Genomic DNA, 19,997 nt, shown 5'->3' with positions numbered 1-19,997 from the left:
AGTTCAAATTATTATTTTTTATATCAACCTCCATAAGTGGTGAAATTCATTCTTTTTTTGGAATATGAAATTTTTTAATTTAAATTCAATTTGCCAACATATAGTGTAACACTCAGTGCTCATCACATCACATGTCCTCCTTAATGCCCACCACCCAGTTACTCCATCCCCTCACCACTTCCCTTCCAGCAGCCTTCAGTTTGTTTCCCAGAGTTAAGAGTCTCTCATGGTTTGTTTTCCTGATTTTTCCCCATTCAGTTTCCCCTCCTTCCCTTATAGTCCCTTTCACTATTTCTTATATTCCACATATGAGTGAAACCATGTAATTGTCTTTCTCCAATTGACTTTGGTGAAATTAATTCTTAACTTAATAAGTGTAGTGAGCTGAAGTGTGTGTCTCCTTTCTCCCAAATAATAAATATATATCCATCCAGAACCTCAGAATGTGACCTTATTTTGAATAAGGGCCTTTGGGGGTATCATTAAGGCAAGGATCTCACGATGAGATTATCTTGGAATAGGGTGGCCCGTAAAACCAATGATGGATGTCCTTATAAGAGACAGAGAAGGAAGGACACACAAGTGGATGGTCATCTACGGGTGGCAGCAGATAGGAATCCTGCAGGTGCAAGGTGAGGACTGAAAGCAGCAAGCAGAAGTCCAGAGAGAGGATGGAGCAGATGGGCCCTCAGCCTCCCCAGAGGGAATCAACCCTGCCAACACCTTGATGTCATATTCCTGGCCTCCAAAATTATGGAAGAAAAAGTTTCTATTGTATTAAGCCACCCAATTTGTGATCACTAGTTATGGCACCTGTAGAAAATTATACAGAAAAGCCATCTTTGCTAACATTCAGAAATGTTACCTTATAAATAATAAAGTCAATAGAAGGACAAGCACAGACAACATACAAAGATAAATAGTTGATAGTATTAGTCTTTCCTGGACACTAATATATGTCTCAAACAAAAAAAATAAAAAGTTATTTGTACCTAAGATCTCTGACAAATTCATGAAGTCAGCATTCACCATGTTAGTAAGTTAGAGAGATCTCTATTCTCTAGTGGAAGGCAGACTTAGCATCCTATTTGGCAAAGGCCTGAATAATTCCTGACTCAGTCAAATCACACCTCTCCTACACCTTTCCCATAATCTTAGCTATAAAAAGGTGTGGATCTCTTTATGCAACATAAAGCAAATAAACAAGCCAACTTTATTTTCCCAACTCTTCCCCTTTTCATCCAAGTATCCCAGAAGAGCAGGCCACTGACTTTTGTTTCTATTTATCCTTCATCCTTCAGCATACTGGAATTTGGTCTATTCTCAATGCCCTCACCCACAATCCCAACTATCTACACTACAGGTGCTTGAGCCATAGGTGTCCCAGCGCCAAGTACAGTGGATAGTTGTTCAACCTCTACCTTACTGCTGCACATGATGCTGTTGGTCACAGCCTCATTCTGGAGACCCCCTGCTCTCCCATGTCTTTGTTTCCTTTTTTCTAGTCTCTTCCCGGATGATTTAACTCTCATGCCTGAAAGTCTGCAATGGCTTTCAGGAACCAGAGGACAAGTCCAAGCATCTTAGGAAACACATGAGGCCCTGGGTGATCTGGCCCCTATGTGCTGCCCAGCTGCTTCTTCCACCACTCCCTGACTCTGGAAATCATCCTGGTGTCAGGAGCAACTGGCCAGAGCTTCTGTTCACCTGCTTACTGCATCTGGTTATCACTGGTATCATTCCCTTCTCCCATCTATTTGTCTGTAGTTCTGTTACTCCCATTCCACACCCACAATTCTTCCCATATCCACATACCACCTATGAAGATAATTTTTTAACTCAACCACCTTTTGAACTTACCCAAATTTGTTTCTATTAAAAGGAATTCTGTATGATTTCCATAGAATTTTCCACAACTGGAAGATAACAAAAAAGCAAATACTATACAACATACCATGGGGAGCACTGAGTAATGTATGGAATAGCTGATCACTATATTGTACACCTGAAACTAATGTAACTATATGTTAATTATTCTGGGATTAAAATGTTTTAATACAAAGAAAAATGGGTGCCTGGGTGGCTCCGTGGTTGAGCATCTGCCTTTGGCTCAGGTCCAGGGTCCTGGGATCGAGTCCCACATCAGGCGCCCCACAGGGGCCTGCTTCTCCCTCTGCCTGTGTCTCTGCCTCTCTCTCTGTGTCTCTCTAAATAAATAAAATCTTTAAAAAAGAGAGAGAAGAAGAAACCACTGTATAATAAAAATAAAACAGTATTACCAGGTACTATTGCTTGTTCCCAGCACTGAGCTTAAAGGCTTATTCTTTATTTAAAAAATAGACTAGTAAATGTTCAAGGGGCATAAAAACACAGTAACCTCTATGATTTTTCTCCTTCATTGTGAAAGAATTGGAAGAAAAATGAAAGGGAATCCATTTTTCACCTCATGACTGAACTCTATAATGCACCACCTAGAAGCATTTTATATGCCACAAGAGCTATGTGCCCCACACTTGAAAACGTTGCTTTACACCACTGACACTGGCATAAAAAATTGTTAAGCCTGACACTGTCAATAGAACTACATGTTGTGTAATCACATCACCCAAAGAACAAAATTTAATTACAAGAATCAAGTTTGCTTGTGAAAGGTTAAGTGGAAAGACCACTTGTACATAATTACAGTAATCCAGGCAAAATATGATACAGATGTGCAGCAGATGTTGTTGGGACCAAACAGGAACATATTCGAGAGATAGAGGGCTCAATTCCCACTAGCTGTTTCCCTTCTTCTGCTACAGAAGAAAGTGTGGGCTACTGTCTCCCCAACACCACTTCCAGTTTATGGGGCTGTCTTGACTAAGGGTTCCCAGCACTACTCTCAATACACTTAGCCTAGAAGACCCCCTCCTCAGACCCACACCCCCAATGGACCCCCCACACTGCCATTCACCAAGAGCTGCCCCACTTCTAAAACCACTCTTTATCCACTCTCCCCCAGCAGATGCTGGGCCTGGTTCCTGGGTGTCACCTGGGGGGAATCTCTTGTTCTGTCATTATCTCCTTAGTGGCTGAACTGTGGGCTGCTACACTCCACGCAGGCCAATCTTACTCAGGCTCCTCAACTGTGGCAATTCTAAGGGCTCCTCCAACCCCACAGTACAACTGCCACCCTCGGCAGTGATAAAATTAGCTATAATGGCAACTAATGTTTGCACCAGCTTTTATAGTATCTTCATTCACCATATGATTCTATTTTAGCTTTCCAGTATCTAGAAACATGCAGAAAGTGAGCTGGAACCTGCAAGGTAATGTCACGGAGTCCTGACAGCCCTTCTTGGCCCAACCCACTTCATCCAGAGACGGAATCTCCATTCTTAGCAACTGGCAAAAGCAAGGCAGGCCTCTCGTATCAAGGGAACCAAGGTTCTCTGTGATTATAAGGGGATGGGTGGAGTAGAAAGAACACAACAGCCACCCAATTATGGAGAATAGATGCTCAGCCACAGAAGCGATGTAGATTTCACAACCTAGGTTAGCAGTAAAATACACAGCGAGGTTGAGTCAACCCTGACTTTTTCAATTAAGCTTCTTAATTTCTCCTGAGGACAGAAAACCACAGTATATGAGAAGGGGAAAATTTGTTGGTAGGGACCAGATGTCCCTAGCTATAGGGTGGAGGGAGCTTGGGACAAGAAACCAGGCAGCTCATACTGTACCTTCCAGAACCACCGCACCTTGTTTCAGAAACACAGTGTGGTCATTTTTTTTTTTAAGATTTTATTTATTTATTCATGAGACACACACAGAGAGGTAGAGACATAGGCAGAGAGAGAAGCAAGATCCCTGCAGAAGAGCCTGATGGGGGACTCAATCCCATGACCCTGGGATTAGGACCTGAGCCAAAAGATGCTCAACCACTGAGCCACCCAGGTGCCCCACAGTGTAGTCTTATTAGGAAATCCTCACTCAGGCCCTTCCTCTGGGAAGTGCTAGTGCCCCCCACCACCACTGCTTAGTTATCCTTAGCAATCACTCAGACTGTTCCATGTCACTCCCTTCTTGGGCTTTGTGGAGTTCTGCAGCTCAGTGTATGAAAATCCGCAGTGCTATTTGCCCTTTCTTCCTGTCACAGATTTCTTTGAAGAATTTGAACTATTCCACAGACATATGCTTACAGTGAAACATGTCCCTTCCTTTATGGCTGAATTTACTTCCCTGTTTTCAAATCTAAGTTCACTTTGTTTATGCTTCTAGTCTGTGTTTTGCTACCTGCATATTTAACACCAATTATGGGAACTGTTCTTATCTTTCCTTCACCACGAGGAAGCCAATGAAGAGAACAGATTCTTCCTAGGCCCAAGGCCAGTGGTATAGCAATAGTAATAGTAAAGACACAATAACTTCTAATTAAGATTTTCTCCTTGACAATGGAAGAATTAGAAGAAAAAAAATTAAAAGTAACCCATTTATCATTTAAGGACGGAACATTATATTATGCCCCATCATGCACCACCTAGAAACACTCTGTATCCACCGTAGGACATTTGAAAACCTGGCTTTACAACACAGATGCTGCCTCAACACCTCCTGCAGCCCCTTCCAGACCTTGCTGGGAGGGGTGGCTTGCTGACTCCAACCCCAGCACACCACCACCCTCCCCCACCCCCACTGCAAAGATCAGTCTCAAGGGGTGAGAGGGTGTGGAATACATTTACCCTGATATTTGCTCGCCAGCTTTTGCACCCCATCAGATGCTTGCTTTTCCTTGCTTCCTGCTTTCCTTATTTTTAATTCTGTTCCCTCCCCTGTCCTATGTCTGCCCTTTTTCCTCTAGGGAAATAAGCCTCAACTTAGAATGGTTTCAGAGGAAAAGAGCTAATGATTCAGGAGAAAAAAATACAAAAGGAAATATTCCCTAAAATAATGTCCTCACAACACATATGTAAGTGCTAACTTAATACCAGATTCCTGGGCAGACCTGGTGGCTCAGTGGTTTAGTGCCTCCTTCGGCCCAGGGTGTGATCCTGGAGACCCAGGATCGAGTCCCACGTCAGGCTCCCTGTGTGGAGCCTGCACCTCCCTCTGCCTGTGTCTCTCGTGAATAAATAAATAAAATCTTTAAAAAAAAAAAAACAGATTCTCTTTCCCTACTAGTCTGTTTCCTGATTCAGAAACATTCCAAAAGTCCAGTACAGAGCACTCATCTGCGAAGAACCAGGACATTTTTCGCATCTGTACTCACAACACACACATCAGCCAGAAAGGATATGTGCATATGAAGTAACACATTCTTTCCAGTGGCACACATACAGGACGTTTCAAGATTTTGATTAAATTCTTTTAAGTGTTCGGGACACCTGGATGGTTCAGTGGTTGAGCATCTGCCTTTGGCTCAGGGCGTGATCCCAGGGTTCTGGGACCGAGTCCCACATCGGGCTCCCTGCAGGGAGCCTGCTTCTTTCTCTGTCTATGTCTCTGTCTCTCTCTGTGTGTCTCTCATGAATTAATAAATAAAATCTTTTTTAAAAATTCTTTTAAGTTTTTTTTTTAAGATTTTATTTATTTATTCATGAGAGATGGAGATAGAGAGAGAGAGAGAGAGGCAGAGACACAGGCAGAGGGAGAAGCAGGCTCCACGCAGGGAGCCTGACATAGGACTTAATCCCGGGTCTCCAGGATCATGACCTGGGCCGAAGGCAGGCGCTAAACCGCTGAGCCACCCAGGGATCCCCTAAAAATTCTTTTAAGTTTTAATGCCTTTCTTATCCATAGTGATTAAGAGTTGAACACTTCAAAAAAATTAAAAATAAAAATAAAAAAAAGAGTTGAACACTTCAAATCCAGGAAGCACACTGTCCCGACCTGGGTACCAGCCTCACTTCATGGTGCAAGTCATCGCATGGAGCTCATGAAACACTGTTACCTGGCTGACTTCTCAGTGAAGAGGTGTGCTCATTTGCTCATTTCTTCCTGAGCAAATTCCTACATAACTCCCTACATGATCCCAAATATCAGTTACCCACATTAGGAAGAAACGTTTATATTTTCTGTACTTAATATCACCCCTTTTTTCTTTTTCTTTTAATTCCAGTACAGCAAATATGCAGTGTTATATTCCTTTCAGGTGATAAGACAGTGACTCCACACTCCCATAGCTTACTCAGTGCTCATCACAGTAAGTGTCTTCATCCCCTCCACCTGCATCACCCTTTTTTTCACGTAGCAACTATGGCTTCATTTCAAATATGGAAGAGACACTCAGTTGATCTCATATGCTGATTTGTGGGCACCTGGGTGGCTCAGTCTTTTGAGCGTCTGCCTTCAGCTCAGGTCACAATCTCAGGGTCCTGGGATCAAGCCCCACATTGGACTCCCTGCTCAGGAGGGAGCCTGCTTCTCCCTCTCCTCTCTCCTCCACTCATGCTGTCTCTTTCTCAAATAAATAAAATCTTAAAAATAATAATAATTTGCTGATTTGTGTAGCTTTTGCATTTCCCCCACAACTCTAGAAAATCAGAGGAAGATTTTGTCCCTTTTTCTCTTCTGGTTGTTGTAAGACTGCTGCTCTTTCACATAAACTAAGAGTAACTTGCAAAAAGCAATAAGGGAAGGAAGCTGAGCACTTGCCTTAAGCTCACTGGTGTCAGCCAGCTTGGCTTTGAGCTCCGTGTTCGCTTCTCGACACACACTCAGTTCCTTCTGAAGCCTCTCCACCTTCTTCTGCAACTTTCTTAGGGTGAGACTGGCTTCATCTCTCTCCACTGCTAGGGCCGAACGCACCTGCTTTTCCCCCTCCAGCTGGGCGATTTTCTGCCGCAGGAGGCTCATATGCAGTTCTTTGCTCTCCAGTCTTTCTTTCTGAGTCCTAAGCTGATTTGATATAAACAGGGTTTTTAAAAAAATAATCATTGAACAGGGGAACTTGGGTGGCTCAGTCAGTTAAGCATCTATCCTCAGCTCAGGTCATGATCCTGGGGTCCTGGGATTAAGCCCTGCTCAGTGGGGAGTGTGTTTCTCCTTCTCCCTCTGCCCATCCCCCTGCTCATGCGCTCTCCCTCTCTCTCACTGAAATAAATAAAATCTTTTTTAAAAAAATAATAACTGAACAGTAAATATAAATGAATCACTCAGGTAATGTTGATCTTTATCTACACTTCAATCAGACTAATTGGTAAACCATCAAAAAAGGCTATTAGATTCCTTTTCCTGGTTGCATTTTTAATTCTTATTTTTCCAAGAATTAATTTTGTAGCTGGAAAGGATGAGACAAAAGAGCCACAGAATGCACAAAAAAGTAAGCTTTCAACATGTGGTTCCTTCCAACACTACGTACATCATAACAGACATGTAAAATTACTTTTAAAACTACTAAAGAGGGATCCCTGGGTGGCGCAGCGGTTTGGCGCCTGCCTTTGGCCCAGGGCACGGTCCTGGATATCCGGGATCGAATCCCACGTCAGGCTCCCAGTGCGTGGAGCCTGCTTCTCCCTCTGCCTGTGTCTCTGCCTCTCTCTCTCTCACTGTGTGCCTATCATAAATAAAGTTAAAAAAAAATTTAAAACTACTAAAGATCAGAATAGGGTAGAGAGACAAAATCCTCTCCACCACCCCATGGCAACTACATTCACACTAGTCTTTTTAAAAGAAGAGAGAGTGCAGGTTAATACCAAAAACCTAGACTAATTTCAATCCCTTAGGTCCAGACCAAGTGACACCAAACATGAGAGTTGATACGTCTGTAAAGTAAATAATACCAGGGAGAATTTAAAGAAAGCTTTGTTTCATGTTTAAAAACTCTGAAATAGAAGGGACTTCAATAAGATTTTAGTTCATTGGTGTTTATTATATGCCTGGCCTGTATCATCCACAAACCAAGCAGAGAACAAGTTTTTCAAACAGCACTTATCATTCACACTCAAACTTGATGAAAGAAATTATAGTGGTTTTTAGAAAAAGATTATGGACTCTAAGGGTGGAAAAAACCCTCTTAGGCTTCAAATATCACAATTAGTGAGTAGAATATTAAATGCAGAAACCTCTTTCATCTGTTGCAAACATCAAGCTTTGGAATCTAGAATGTTAGAGCATAAGACTGTCGCATTTTCCCTAATTATATACTCTGCACACTTGTAAAGTGTTCAGAGATGTGCAGGGCAGACTGAAACACAGGCTTATAGATCTTGTCTAACCACGACAGCATGGTCTATACCCAGATCCATCTTCAACAAAGCCCTTTTCATGTTTCTCTAACCAAGTTCCCTTCCTTGAGCTTCTTCACGTCAAATTCCACTCGCCTGCAAAATTGTACTGGTAAGTTCTGTACACTGGTAATTTTAATAATTATATAATACTTAAAGAACAGTGTTGGATATCAAGGAAGAAATCAATGATCTGAGAACTGAAAGAACTGTAGCTCAATTCAATGTCTCTGGTGGTATTGGGTTATCTACTTTCTTTAAAAATCTAATAAATGGAGAGTAGGTCAAATGTGAATAGAGTACAACCTATAAGCCAAGAGTTTAAAAATGTATTTTATTAAAAACGAACAACCTCACAAGGAAGACATTATCACTATCTTAAATATGAGGAGACAGAGAGGTATATAATTTGCCCAAGGTCACACAGCTTGGTGGAACCAAACTGGGGTCCCAGATGTGACTCATTACACAGTCTGTACACTATAATTCCACCATAGAATTTTCTCCTAAGAACTATTATAAGAACACATCTGTGTTTTGCTCTTTCTTTCACCAATGCCAACAATTATATAACTAATAATTATATTTTTATCCTTTTCATCTACTCATTCATTTCTTTCATCTAAACTGTTTCTAACTCTTCTTTTGGGTGAGTGGAAAATAAGCTCTTCTTGCTTTACTATCCAAAGCAAGAGGGTTTATCCAAATGGAAACTGCTACATGTTCCCCAGTTCTCCTCATCCCTCTTAACAACAGAAACAGTGAGTTTCTTAGCTAGGCAGGTGGCTACCCAGAGTAAAGACTATAGTTTCCAGCTTCCCTTGCAGTTAGTTTCAGCCTTCGGAACTGTGGAATATAAATACAAGTTCACATAGCAAACTTTGGAAGGCTCCATCAAAAGACAGCTCACACATGCTTTCGCATCCTGTTCTTCATCCCTTCTCCAAACTTCTGTCTGGAACACAGACATGATGGTTCTAGGTACCATTCTGAACCATAAGAATGGGGACCACCCTAGGGATGAGAGGTTAAGGAGCTGGCATCAACCTGACCCTTTGACGACTTTACAGAGCAGACCTACCGCACTCACCCTGAGGCCTACCTCCAGAAATTTATGTGAAGTGGGGGAAGGGACCACTTCTAGTCATTTAAGTCACTTTTATTTGGGGTCTCTATTACTCACAGTCAAATATAACCTTAGGTGATACACTTACCATCCCTCACACTTGAACAGAGACTCTAATTCTAAATACATATTTTCATGTTTCCAAACTACAGTGGCAAATATGAAGGAGTAAATTATTTCTCAATATTTAAGTATCTCAGCAATTCCTTCTATCAACACTAGCAAGTTTCAATATCCCCTACCTTTCTCTGTAAATTGTAGGCAAGTGTCTTGTTTTCAATGACTGCATTGCTCTCAAGACGGACCAGCTGCTCCGTGCGAGCTAAAACTACATCCAGACGCATGTCAAAGCCAAGTTCAGCAGCCATCTGGTCCAGTTTCATTTTCTCTGAGAGCTGATCCAGAAACTTAAGATACTAAACCCAAGAACAAAAATAAAAATGAGACACAAAAACAAAGTTATCTGGTGATCTCACAGCATCCTTCTCTTCATCTGAAGCTTACAGACTGGTCTCATTAAACCCAGCACGTAGCTTAGCTCCTGACCCCAGTGTTTGGTAATGAAAGCCTCAACATCCTGCCACTTCCATGTCCTGCTTCTTGTCCAAATTCACTTGACTCTCCTAGTCGGCGATCTTGATGTTCAAGCTAACATTACACACTCTTCTGGCACTGCCCTGACTACATCTACACATCTCTGTTTAGGCTACTTGCTGCTGTCACTATGCCTCTCCAGGTTAATCCAGCCCCTGGGATCTCCTCACCCACAAATCTTCCAAGGCAATTTTTCTCACCTAAGTGGACTCTGGCCTCAAATGTGAAAAAAAAAATGACAACAGTCACCACTGTACTTTCCTTGGGTTCTACAGATCACTCCAAAATCAAAGCTCTCCATAAAAACACACGTGGACAACATTTTTGCTTTTTTAAGTTAAAATCCTATACCAAAGAAAATGTCTTTAAGAATCTTTAATGTATCACACTTTAAGGAACACCACCATAAAATAGAGCTGTATTGAGGAAGTCAAGGTTCATAATTTAATAGGTTAGCATTACAAAACTGTTCTAGGATCTTTATCCACTTGATTTCCTTTTTTCTTCTTCCAAGTTTTTCTTTAAATTCGTTAGTTAACATATAGTGTAATATTAGTTTCAGGTGTAAGATTTAGTGATTCATCACTTACGTACAGCACCCAGTGCTCATCACAAGTGCCCTCTGTAATGCCCATCACCCATCTAGCCCACCCTCAACCATCTCCCTTCCAGCAGTCCTCAGTTTGTTTTCTATAATTAAGAGCCTGTTTGATGGTTTGTCTCTCTTCCCCCCCCCTTTATGTTCATTTGTTTCTTAAATTCCACATATGAGTGAAATCATTTGGTATTTGTCTTTTCTGACTTATTTGCATAATACTCTCTAGTTCCATCCATGTTTAATTATCTACACACACACACACACACACTCCCCTCCCCACATCTTCTTTACCCACTCACTAGTCAGTGGACATTTGGGCTCTTTCCATATTTTGGGTATTGTTGATAGCGCTGCTATAAACACCAGAGTGCATGTATCCCTTCAAACCAGTATTTTTGGGGTCCTCCATTTGATTTCTGTGGTTTATCTGGCCATATCAGACAGAGGAATGCTTCTTAAGTGCTTACTGGATGAGTGAACCAATCAATGAGTTTTCTGTATCATCACTTCATGATTTGGGTTCTTTGAGCTTTCCTCTCATTGCAGTAAATCCTCATCTATCTGGCATTTTTGAGGCATTTATATGTTTAAATAAGTATAATTTCTTGATGACTAAAGCATGCCAGTGTGAAGCCCAGAACTATCTATACTTTTAGGCATCAAGATGAGATGAAATTGTATTTTCAAATTTTGCTGAATGGCATATTTAAAATTTAATCTCTTCTTCGAGAGGCACAGCCATGGCAAATATTGTTTATTTTCTGTGCTACCAGATGCAGGTTACTGTGTTGTGTTATAAGACCATGGGCTCCTGTGTTGTGCTACAAGACCACAGGTTGCTTTTGTTTCCACGTTATCAGTTTATTACTTCTTAATGCTCTTAGCTCTCCCCTTGGAATTACTCATTTATTTTCTTTTTTTTTCCTTAAGAGAGGGAGAGAGCCCATATATAAGTTGAGGTGGAGGCAGAGAGAGGGGGAGAGACAGAAACCTAAGCAGGATCCATATCCAGTGCAGAGCCCAGTGCAGGGCTCCAACTCATGACCCTGAGATCATGACCTGAACTGAAAGCAAGAGTCAGATGCTTAACAGACTGAGCCACCCAGGTGCCCTTGGAATTACTCATTTCTAATATGTATGAATGAAGGGAAAATAACTACTATTGTTTGTTTTATAAATAAAATAGAATCAGTACCTTTCACGTGGAGGTATAAAGCCTTTTTTGCTATGTCTATATGTGACCCATCCACTTAGCATCCAAGGATCTATAAGAGGCAAAAAAGGATAAAGAAAGGTCCAAGCCAACACCCCACAGAACAAGATCCTATTTCAAGGATCTTGGCTGTGCCTAGAAAGCTAGGGTTACTAGAAGGATTTACTGTACATCTTGTTTCTTTGAGTCACAGATTAGGATAAATATATTCTATTCAGTGTGAACTTCAATCATCTGTATCTAAATCTAAACTCTGTACAACTTAGCTTTTTCAGTTTACAGTTATCTACAGACTATTCACGAGGATGGAATCTGTTTACATAATTTGCTTTCATAACTGAGAGTTCTTTTGACACAATCTCAATTAAAATTAATGAGTCATTTCTATGAAAAAAAACAGGAAAGAGACATCAATCTACCTAAAATTCCTGCCTTTTATGTTTCTTCATAATTTATTTATTTTTATTTATTTATTCATGACAGCACAGAGAGATACAGAGACACAGGCAGAGGGAGAAGCAGGCTCCATGCAGGGAGCCCGACACGGGACTCGATCCCAGGTCTCCAGGATCACACCCCAGGCCAAAGGTGGTGCTAAACCACTGAGCCACCGGGGCTGCCCTGTTTCTTCATAATTTAAATACCATTTATTGACCCTTCCCCCTTAGTGCTGGAGAAACTTAGAAAACAAATATTTCCCCTGGCCTCAAGAATCTTGGAGTTGACTAGAGAAAAACAATTAAAAACTGAATACAAGATGTGGGGGAGGGCCTGAGTGGCTCAGTCAGTTAAGTGTCTGACTCTTGGCTTCCACTCCATGGTGATCTCAGGGTTGTGAAACTGTGTCCCACCACAGGCTCCACGCTGAGCACAGAGTCTGCTCAAGACCCCCTCTCCCTCTCCTTCTGCATCTCCCCCCGAACACACATGCTCACGATCTGCCCCCCCATAAATAAATAAATAAATCATAAAGGAAACTGAAGACTTAAGTTGGCAAAGTGCTGTGATAGACATAGGTGTGTGTTGCCTGAAGGAGAACCAAGACTCTCTCTCTTTTTTTTTAAGATTTTATTTATTGGGGATCCCTGGGTGGCTCAGCGGTTTGGCGCCTGCCTTTGGACCAAGGCGCGATCCTGGAGTCATGGGATCGAGTCCCCCATCATCCAGCTCCCGGCATGGAGCCTGCTTCTCCCTCTGCCTGTGTCTCTGCCCCGCTCCCCCCTCTCTCTGTTTCATAAATAAATAAATAAATCTTTAAAAAAAAGATTTTATTTATTTATTCATGAGAGACACAGAGACATAGGCAGAGAGAGTAGGCTCTATACAGGGAGCCAGATGCAGGACTCGATCCCGGGACTCTAGGATCACACACTGGGCTGAAGGCAGACGCTCAACCACGCCACCCAGGCGTCCCAAAGGAGAACCAAGTCTACAGGACTCCCAGAGGAAGTGATACTGGAGCCACATCATCAAGGGACAGCCACAGTTGAAGAAGATAAGAAGGACATTTTCTCAGAAAGAATAGCAACATGCAATATGTAATGCTATAGGGGCTCTCTCTCTCTCTCTCTCTTTTTTTTTTTTTTTTTTTTTGCCAGGAAAGTATTTTTTACAAATTTGAATGTGGATATCTTTGGACTCAATCACCACACACCCTTGCAGGGCCCGATGATTCTCAGAGGCCTTGAGTTTGCCATCGTGGGCTGGAGAGATGGCAGGTGATGGGCAGCCTGAAGAGGCAAACTGGTCAGGTCACAGAATGCTCAGCCATGGAACAAAGGAATCTGTAGCTGAACCTGAGAACCACAGAGAGCCCCTGGCCAGTTTTAAGATGGAGAAAGGTAAGATGAGACATACATCTTATTGAGCCCTCCCCAGCAGCAGTGGGGAGCTGTTAGAAGGTTGTTTCTGTAGCCCATGGAAGTGATCATAATGCTTGGAATCAAAGCACTGCAAATACACAGTGTATAAATATACAGTGGGGGTGAGGGAGTATGTGAGATACATTAAGAAGAAATTTATAGTGTTTAGGAATTGGTTAAAAAGAGGAAAGCACTAAGGATGACTCTGGGGCTGTCAGCTCCAGCAACTGGAGGCAGATTACCTCATCATCACTGAGGCAGGAGGGGACAAATTTGTGGAGAAGTGATCACTTCCATTTGGAAAATGTTTAGTGCAAGGTGTTCATGGAACATCTAGGTGGACAGTCCATCAGTCAGACTTCTTCCAGTTTAACATATCGTATTCAGATGCAACGTGTCCTTTCAAACTCAATATTTTAACCAACACACCTTTTTCAGGTAGCCTTCATCCTCCCAAAGTTCTCAAATCTACTCCTTCATTCATAAAACCACTATTTGGTCCAAATAGTTATTATCTTCTATTCTGCAGTTCTAAGAATCCCCCAGCTGGGCTCCCTACCTTTAGTCTCTAGACCCTCAGAGAAACCTTTCTTTTACTCAAAAACTTTCTATGGCATCTCATCACTCATAGGATAAAGCCTTGGGTAATTAATTAGCCTTCCATATTCCAGTTATCCCTCCATACCTCAGGCCTCTAGAGCTACCTCATGCCTCTGGCCTCATCATGTATCGTGTTCAATCTCCCAAGCACCCTGTCACCCCTCTGTTCCTTTATCCCTCCTACTGTTCCCTGTACCTTGAACCTCTTCCCTACCTCTTCTGCCTGACAAAGTCCTACTCCTTCTTTAAAGCCTCTCGTGAGGGACACCTGGGTGGCTCAGCAGTTGGGTGGCTGTCTTCGGCTCAGGTCATGATCCCGGGATCCAGAATTGGGTCCTGCATCAGGCTCCCTATGGGAAGCCTGCTTCTCCCTCTGCCTATGTCTCTGCCTCTCGCTCTGTGTCTCTCATGAATAAATAAATAGAATCTTTTAAAAAATGAAATAAAAAATATAGCCTCTCGTGAATGCCGCCTCCTGTGTGAAGAGGGCTTACTTCATCACACACACAAATAGGAAACTTTATCCAAGCTCCTGTTGAATTGTATGCCTATCTCCATCAATTAATTATTATGTCCTCATTTACCTGTCTCATCCACTGAGACTAGGATTTTCTACAGACTCCTTACGCATCTTTGCCTCGTATAAGGTATATGTGTTGCGTCTTTTCCCAACCCTCAATGCAGGCATGATGCTTCCTCAACTTTTTTAAGTACACAAAAATGAGAATGAATGAGTTTCCAGAGTACAAATTTTTTAACTTAAGAGCACTTTTCATGCCAAATGAAATCTCATTTGTCTTTTTCTTCCCCTGAAGACTCCTGTGACCCACAAATATGTACCTTCCTGTTCCATCCAATAAAATCTTTCTTTGGTCCTCCTGCTAATGCCTCTTTTTCTCTGGTCACCAAACTTCATAAGAATCTACTTCTACAGGTGTGCCTGGGTGGCTCAGTCGGTTACATGCCTGCCTTCAACTTAGGTCTCGAGCCCTGAGTCCAGTAGGGCTCCCTGCTCAGCAAGCTGTCTGTTCCTCCCTCTCCTTCTATCCCTAGAACTGCCTCTTGAAGGCCATAGAATATCTTCCCATGGTCAAATACATGGGGATCCGTCCTCTTCTCATTCTCCTCTCCTTCTCACCCACTGGGTTTGCACCATTAGCATTTCTGAGTCTGAAAGTTTGCACTTTCAGCCTCACAGTGACATCACGCCAACTTTCTAAAACATCACAATGCTCAAAGTCACTTACAAAGCAGAGAATAAAGAATCTTCATAATCCAAACCATTCTTGCCTTCTCTCCTGCCACAGCCCCATGAAGAGTGCTGTGCTGCAGCCAAACTGGAACAGTCGCTCTGGACTGACTGTACTATGCACCTACAGGCTTTCATTCCTTTGCTCAAACAATTTGCCCTTCAGAATCTGCTCCCTCCCCCCACTAAAATCCTACTTCTTCAAAGATGAACTTCATTATTCTCTCTCCTGTAAATCCTCCTCTTATCCAGAAGTATTCAATCCCTTCACTGAGTTCCTATAGCATTTCATCAATCAATACATCTTACAACACATACAGCTTTATAGTCACAGCAAACTACTAATATGTCTGTCTCTATTGAATTATGAGCCTTTAATGATCAAGAACTCTGTGTTATTCATACATCAGCCCTCAGACCTTCAGGGTCTCATATAGAATAAGCAACAAATATCTGCTGAGTTTTAACTGGATTATTTTGACTCAAGAAAGACCCCAATAATAGGAAGACACCCCAAGACAATATCTGTTGTTCCTTGACATTTACTCATTACTCAGATGTAACCATTCTACTAAATACTATAAATTTAGAATAGTTCAGGTAAAATTTTACAATGCAACAGATGTTTTCTACCCATGGATGTACCCTCAGGTTATTACTTTTTGTTTCTCAAAATTCAAGTTATCTCGCAAAACATCTCCAGAAACCAGCTCTCCCTCCAGGTGTGTCAGCTGACCCTGAAGAACCTCCAACTTGTTTTCTGCTTTCTGGGCTCTCTGTAGAGCTTTCTGGTGAAACCCAGACTCATTTCCCAACTGTTCAACAAGCTCAGATATTCGGGCTTCAAGCTGGGAGACCATCTGGAAACAAAGAAAAAGACAAGGATAAGCCTTGTTTTAGATGCAACAAAGTGTTAAAATCTAGTGCTCAGACCAAGCAACATAACTATTTATAACACCAACTTCCAGATTCTTTGTAAAATTTTAATAAAAAACAGGTAATGTGATAGCTGTATTTGCCTCTCCTTGAAAGAAATCTGCATTCATTATCTAACAAAATATTTTATTGGTATTTTTGATTTTTATATAATTTCTTAAACAGGTTACTCGATAAATATTTATGGATAATATTTACTTACTCCTAAACTGCCATTAATTTAAGAGTTTCAAAGCTTAGCTAGAATAAGAAGTTCAGACAGAAAGTGCTTTTAAACCCATGTAAGTGTCATTCTCCAGAAAAAAATCTTCCACCATATATACTGTATTAAAGGTTATACAGTGAGTTCATTCTGATAGTAAACTTATCAGGAATTCAAATGCATAAAGATATTTTTCAAGCCTTTTCAGTTTCCATTGAATATTGGTTATTCACGCACCAAACTTCAGTGGTGCTACCTCTGAGCCGCGTATTTATGTAGTGATATTATCATTTTAGCACTTGAAAGGTCAAATTTAATACAGCGACTCTACATACAAGAAGGCAGGAGAATCTGATTACTACCTCCTTTCCTACAAAATGAAATCACAGTTTCTCCATTAAAAGTCCCAATCCTCTTCACACACCCCTACCTTGCCCAATGCTTCCATCTTTTCCTGAAGTTTCTCTTTTGTACTCATCTTCCCTTAATGAAGAACATTAGTTTACCAAAGATCTCAGGTACACTCTGAGAATACTCATGAGAATTGATTCTACCAAATCCAGTTTTTATGAAACACTGAATTCAATACAAACACCAGTTTGGGGTGATAAAATTTGTTTTGTTTTGGTGGTTTGTTTCAAAAGAGGAAAAGAAAAAAAGTAGATATTTACATAATACTCAGGACCATTCTTACAAAAATTGAAATATCTTGATGGTTTCAGGTTTACAATTTCAGTTTCAAAAAAATTCTGATTACCTATCAGTAACCATTTTTCTTTTTTAAGTAAGCTCCATGTCCAGTGTGGGGCTTAAACTCATGACCCTGATATCAAGACCTGCACACTCTCCCAACTAAGTCAGCCAGGCACCCTATCAGTAACCATTTTTAAAAGCAAGAAAACACTCAAGCCATCCTCAAATATTTTGAAAGGCTATTATATGGAAGAACAATAAGGTTTGTTCTGAGTTGCCCTCAGAGCTTAAGTTAAGGACCAACAGACAGAAATCAGAGAAATGATTCCACTTCAATATAAGGAAGAATTTCTCCTGGTCCCTATAATTACAAAGTAATACATGGCCACTATAAAAGATTCATTAAGGATAAAAAAAACTATAAACAAAAATATAATAATCTCCACCCAGAAGCAACAACTATTAATGTTTTCAAATAGGGTGCCTGGGTGGTTCAGTTGGTTAAGTATCTGACTTGATTTCAGCTCAGGTCATGATCTCAGGGTTGTGAGGATCCATGCTTAAGATTCTCTGTCTCAAAAAAAAAAAAAAAAAAGATTCTCTGTCTCCCTTTCCTCTCTCTTTCCCTCCCACCCTAAAAAAAAAAAGTATTTATGCACTGTTAAGACAGAGTTAAGATACTATATTTGCAATTTTATGTCTGTGTTTACCTCATTATTTTAAGCATCTTCCCATGTCAGCTAGTGGACTCCCAGTCACCATAGATGGTAGGAACTGGCCAACCATGTGTTAACAGTGTTATGGAGTGAACTGAAGTGCTCCAATCAGGAATGGTATACTACTGGATCTCTAAATGCTCTAATCCTGTGCTTCTATGGCTCTCAAGTTCCCAGGCCTATAACTCAATTAATTCTACACTTCTGTTGGGGCTTGAAATAAAATATTTGATGGCAAGCTGTTAGCATCACATCCAAGGAATTATATTCTCCAAGGAAATTTCTAATTTAATTACAGAATATGAGCCTCAGAGAACCCTCATGTCGTATTTCCCACTGTTCGCACTTCCTAATAACAGATATGATCTTATTGCAAGAGAAAGATGTGCTTGTCTTGGTACAATATACAAAGTAACCTACAAAACAACAGCCATCAAAAAACACTCCCAAGATACTGTCTTGGGGTCCAGGGGACTGTTTAATGATGTTATGTTACACAAGGTATGGCCCGTGATTCTGCACAGTAGGAAATGTGGTTTCATATTCCACGAGGAGGAAGTGAGTCTTTCCACCTGAAGGTCCTTCAATACTTCTCGTATCTCACAGCCAACCTAACAAAGAGAATGAGACCAAAGAAAAAAGAGACACAGGGAGCCTCAGCTAGAGAGACAGAGGACCGTGTGACCACTGCACCACTATCCACACGCAAAGGACCTTCCCTGAGGAAAGCAGTGCCTATCATAGAAACTGATCAGTAAAGACTCCATTAAGAAGATGACCCATTAGGCACCTGCAGGAAGTTAGGCTAAGAAAGTGGTAATGACCCTGAAGAGAAAAGATGTCTCGATGGAGACCAGACTGCAGCATGGTGTCTTTGGAGTCAGATAATCCCAGTCTAGAGTTCCTTCCCACTCTACTACTCACCAGCATGTTAACTGAAGCAAGTAAATCACCTCTCTGAAACTGTGTCTTTGCCATGATGATCAGATTATAATTTTTTTTGATCAGATGATAATTTAGATCATTTGAGTAGCACAGTATTTTACACCCAATTGAATTCAACACACTGCATCCCTTTTTATCATCAGCATTACTATGCCAGTATGCTGGTTCAGTCAATCCTATGCTTTTGTCATAGGGAGTTAAAGGGGCCCTTCAGGAATTGTCCTATGTCAGGTTTCTCAAACCATTTACAGCCTAGAGAGCCTGTTTTTCAAGTAAAAACAAATGAGCAGTGACAAATAAGGGACAATGTGCTAAATCAAAGATGAAGGGTTCTTCCTGTATCCTCACTCTGTGTGGACCCAAGAGTGTTCCACAAAACCTGAAGACTCAGCAGAGTATAACTTTTAAAACCACCAGTATGGGGATGGCTGAACAGTGCAGAATCTACAAACTGCTCTGCCAAGATTCTGGTGTCCAGAGAAGAGCAAACAGCTGAGACGCTCTTCATTTTCTATGCATCCCAGCACTAAGCTTATTTAGGTCTCAGTACGTGTAATATCACAGCATGTTTTTTCAGAGATAAATTTACATAAATTTATTCAAATAAATTAACATTCCAATCTGACTTCGTCCTTGGGAACATCAAATGTCAGTGCCTGGGTTAACATACAAGTCGTGCCAAAACACGTTGCGTTGTTTTTGCATTGTGTTTTTCACACCAAAAACTCCAAAGGACAGTAACCTTTTCTTTCTTTCCTTTTATTTTTCTTCTTTTTCTCAGTATCATCTGTTAATACATCCCTGATATTCCATGGGACAAAATATGTAAAGGATTTCAATACTAGCGATGTAAGGCAGGGAGGGGAATTATAATAAAGAAAACATACTTCATTTTTTAAAAAACAAAAAAGACACTGAAGTAAATCACATTTCAAAAACAAGCTGACTTGGGACACCTGGGTGGCTCATGGGTTGAGTGTCTGCCTTCAGCTAAGGGCGTGATCCTGGTCTGGGGATCAAGTCCCGTATCAGGCTCCCTGCGAGAAGCCTGCTTCTCCTTCT

At 41.2% G+C, this 19,997-nt stretch overlaps 1 protein-coding gene across 8 annotated transcripts in view; it reads right to left on the bottom strand.

The window, feature by feature from the left end:
* The window catches only part of CCDC170 (coiled-coil domain containing 170), a 98,084-nt gene that overhangs the window by 11,764 nt on the left and 66,323 nt on the right, over nucleotides 1-19,997 (bottom strand). For 6 of the 8 annotated variants that reach the window (XR_007412713.1, XM_025422561.3, XM_035708608.2 and 3 more), the window contains 3 exons: nucleotides 16,103-16,303; nucleotides 9,570-9,743; nucleotides 6,631-6,873 (listed from right to left, as the gene is read on the bottom strand). Coding sequence is in view for 7 of the 8 variants with exons in the window: in XM_025422561.3 (XP_025278346.1) it covers nucleotides 6,631-6,873; nucleotides 9,570-9,743; nucleotides 16,103-16,303 (618 nt within the window). In the remaining variant the exon portion in view is untranslated. The remainder of the gene's footprint in view (nucleotides 1-6,630; nucleotides 6,874-9,569; nucleotides 9,744-16,102; nucleotides 16,304-19,997) is intronic. The other 2 variants (XM_035708617.2, XM_035708620.2) reach the window with 2 other exon arrangements.

Source organism: Canis lupus, chromosome 1, assembly GCF_003254725.2.
Source record: "Canis lupus dingo isolate Sandy chromosome 1, ASM325472v2, whole genome shotgun sequence".
NCBI lineage: Eukaryota > Metazoa > Chordata > Mammalia > Carnivora > Canidae > Canis > Canis lupus.
This window is presented reverse-complemented; position numbering and strand designations above follow the sequence as displayed.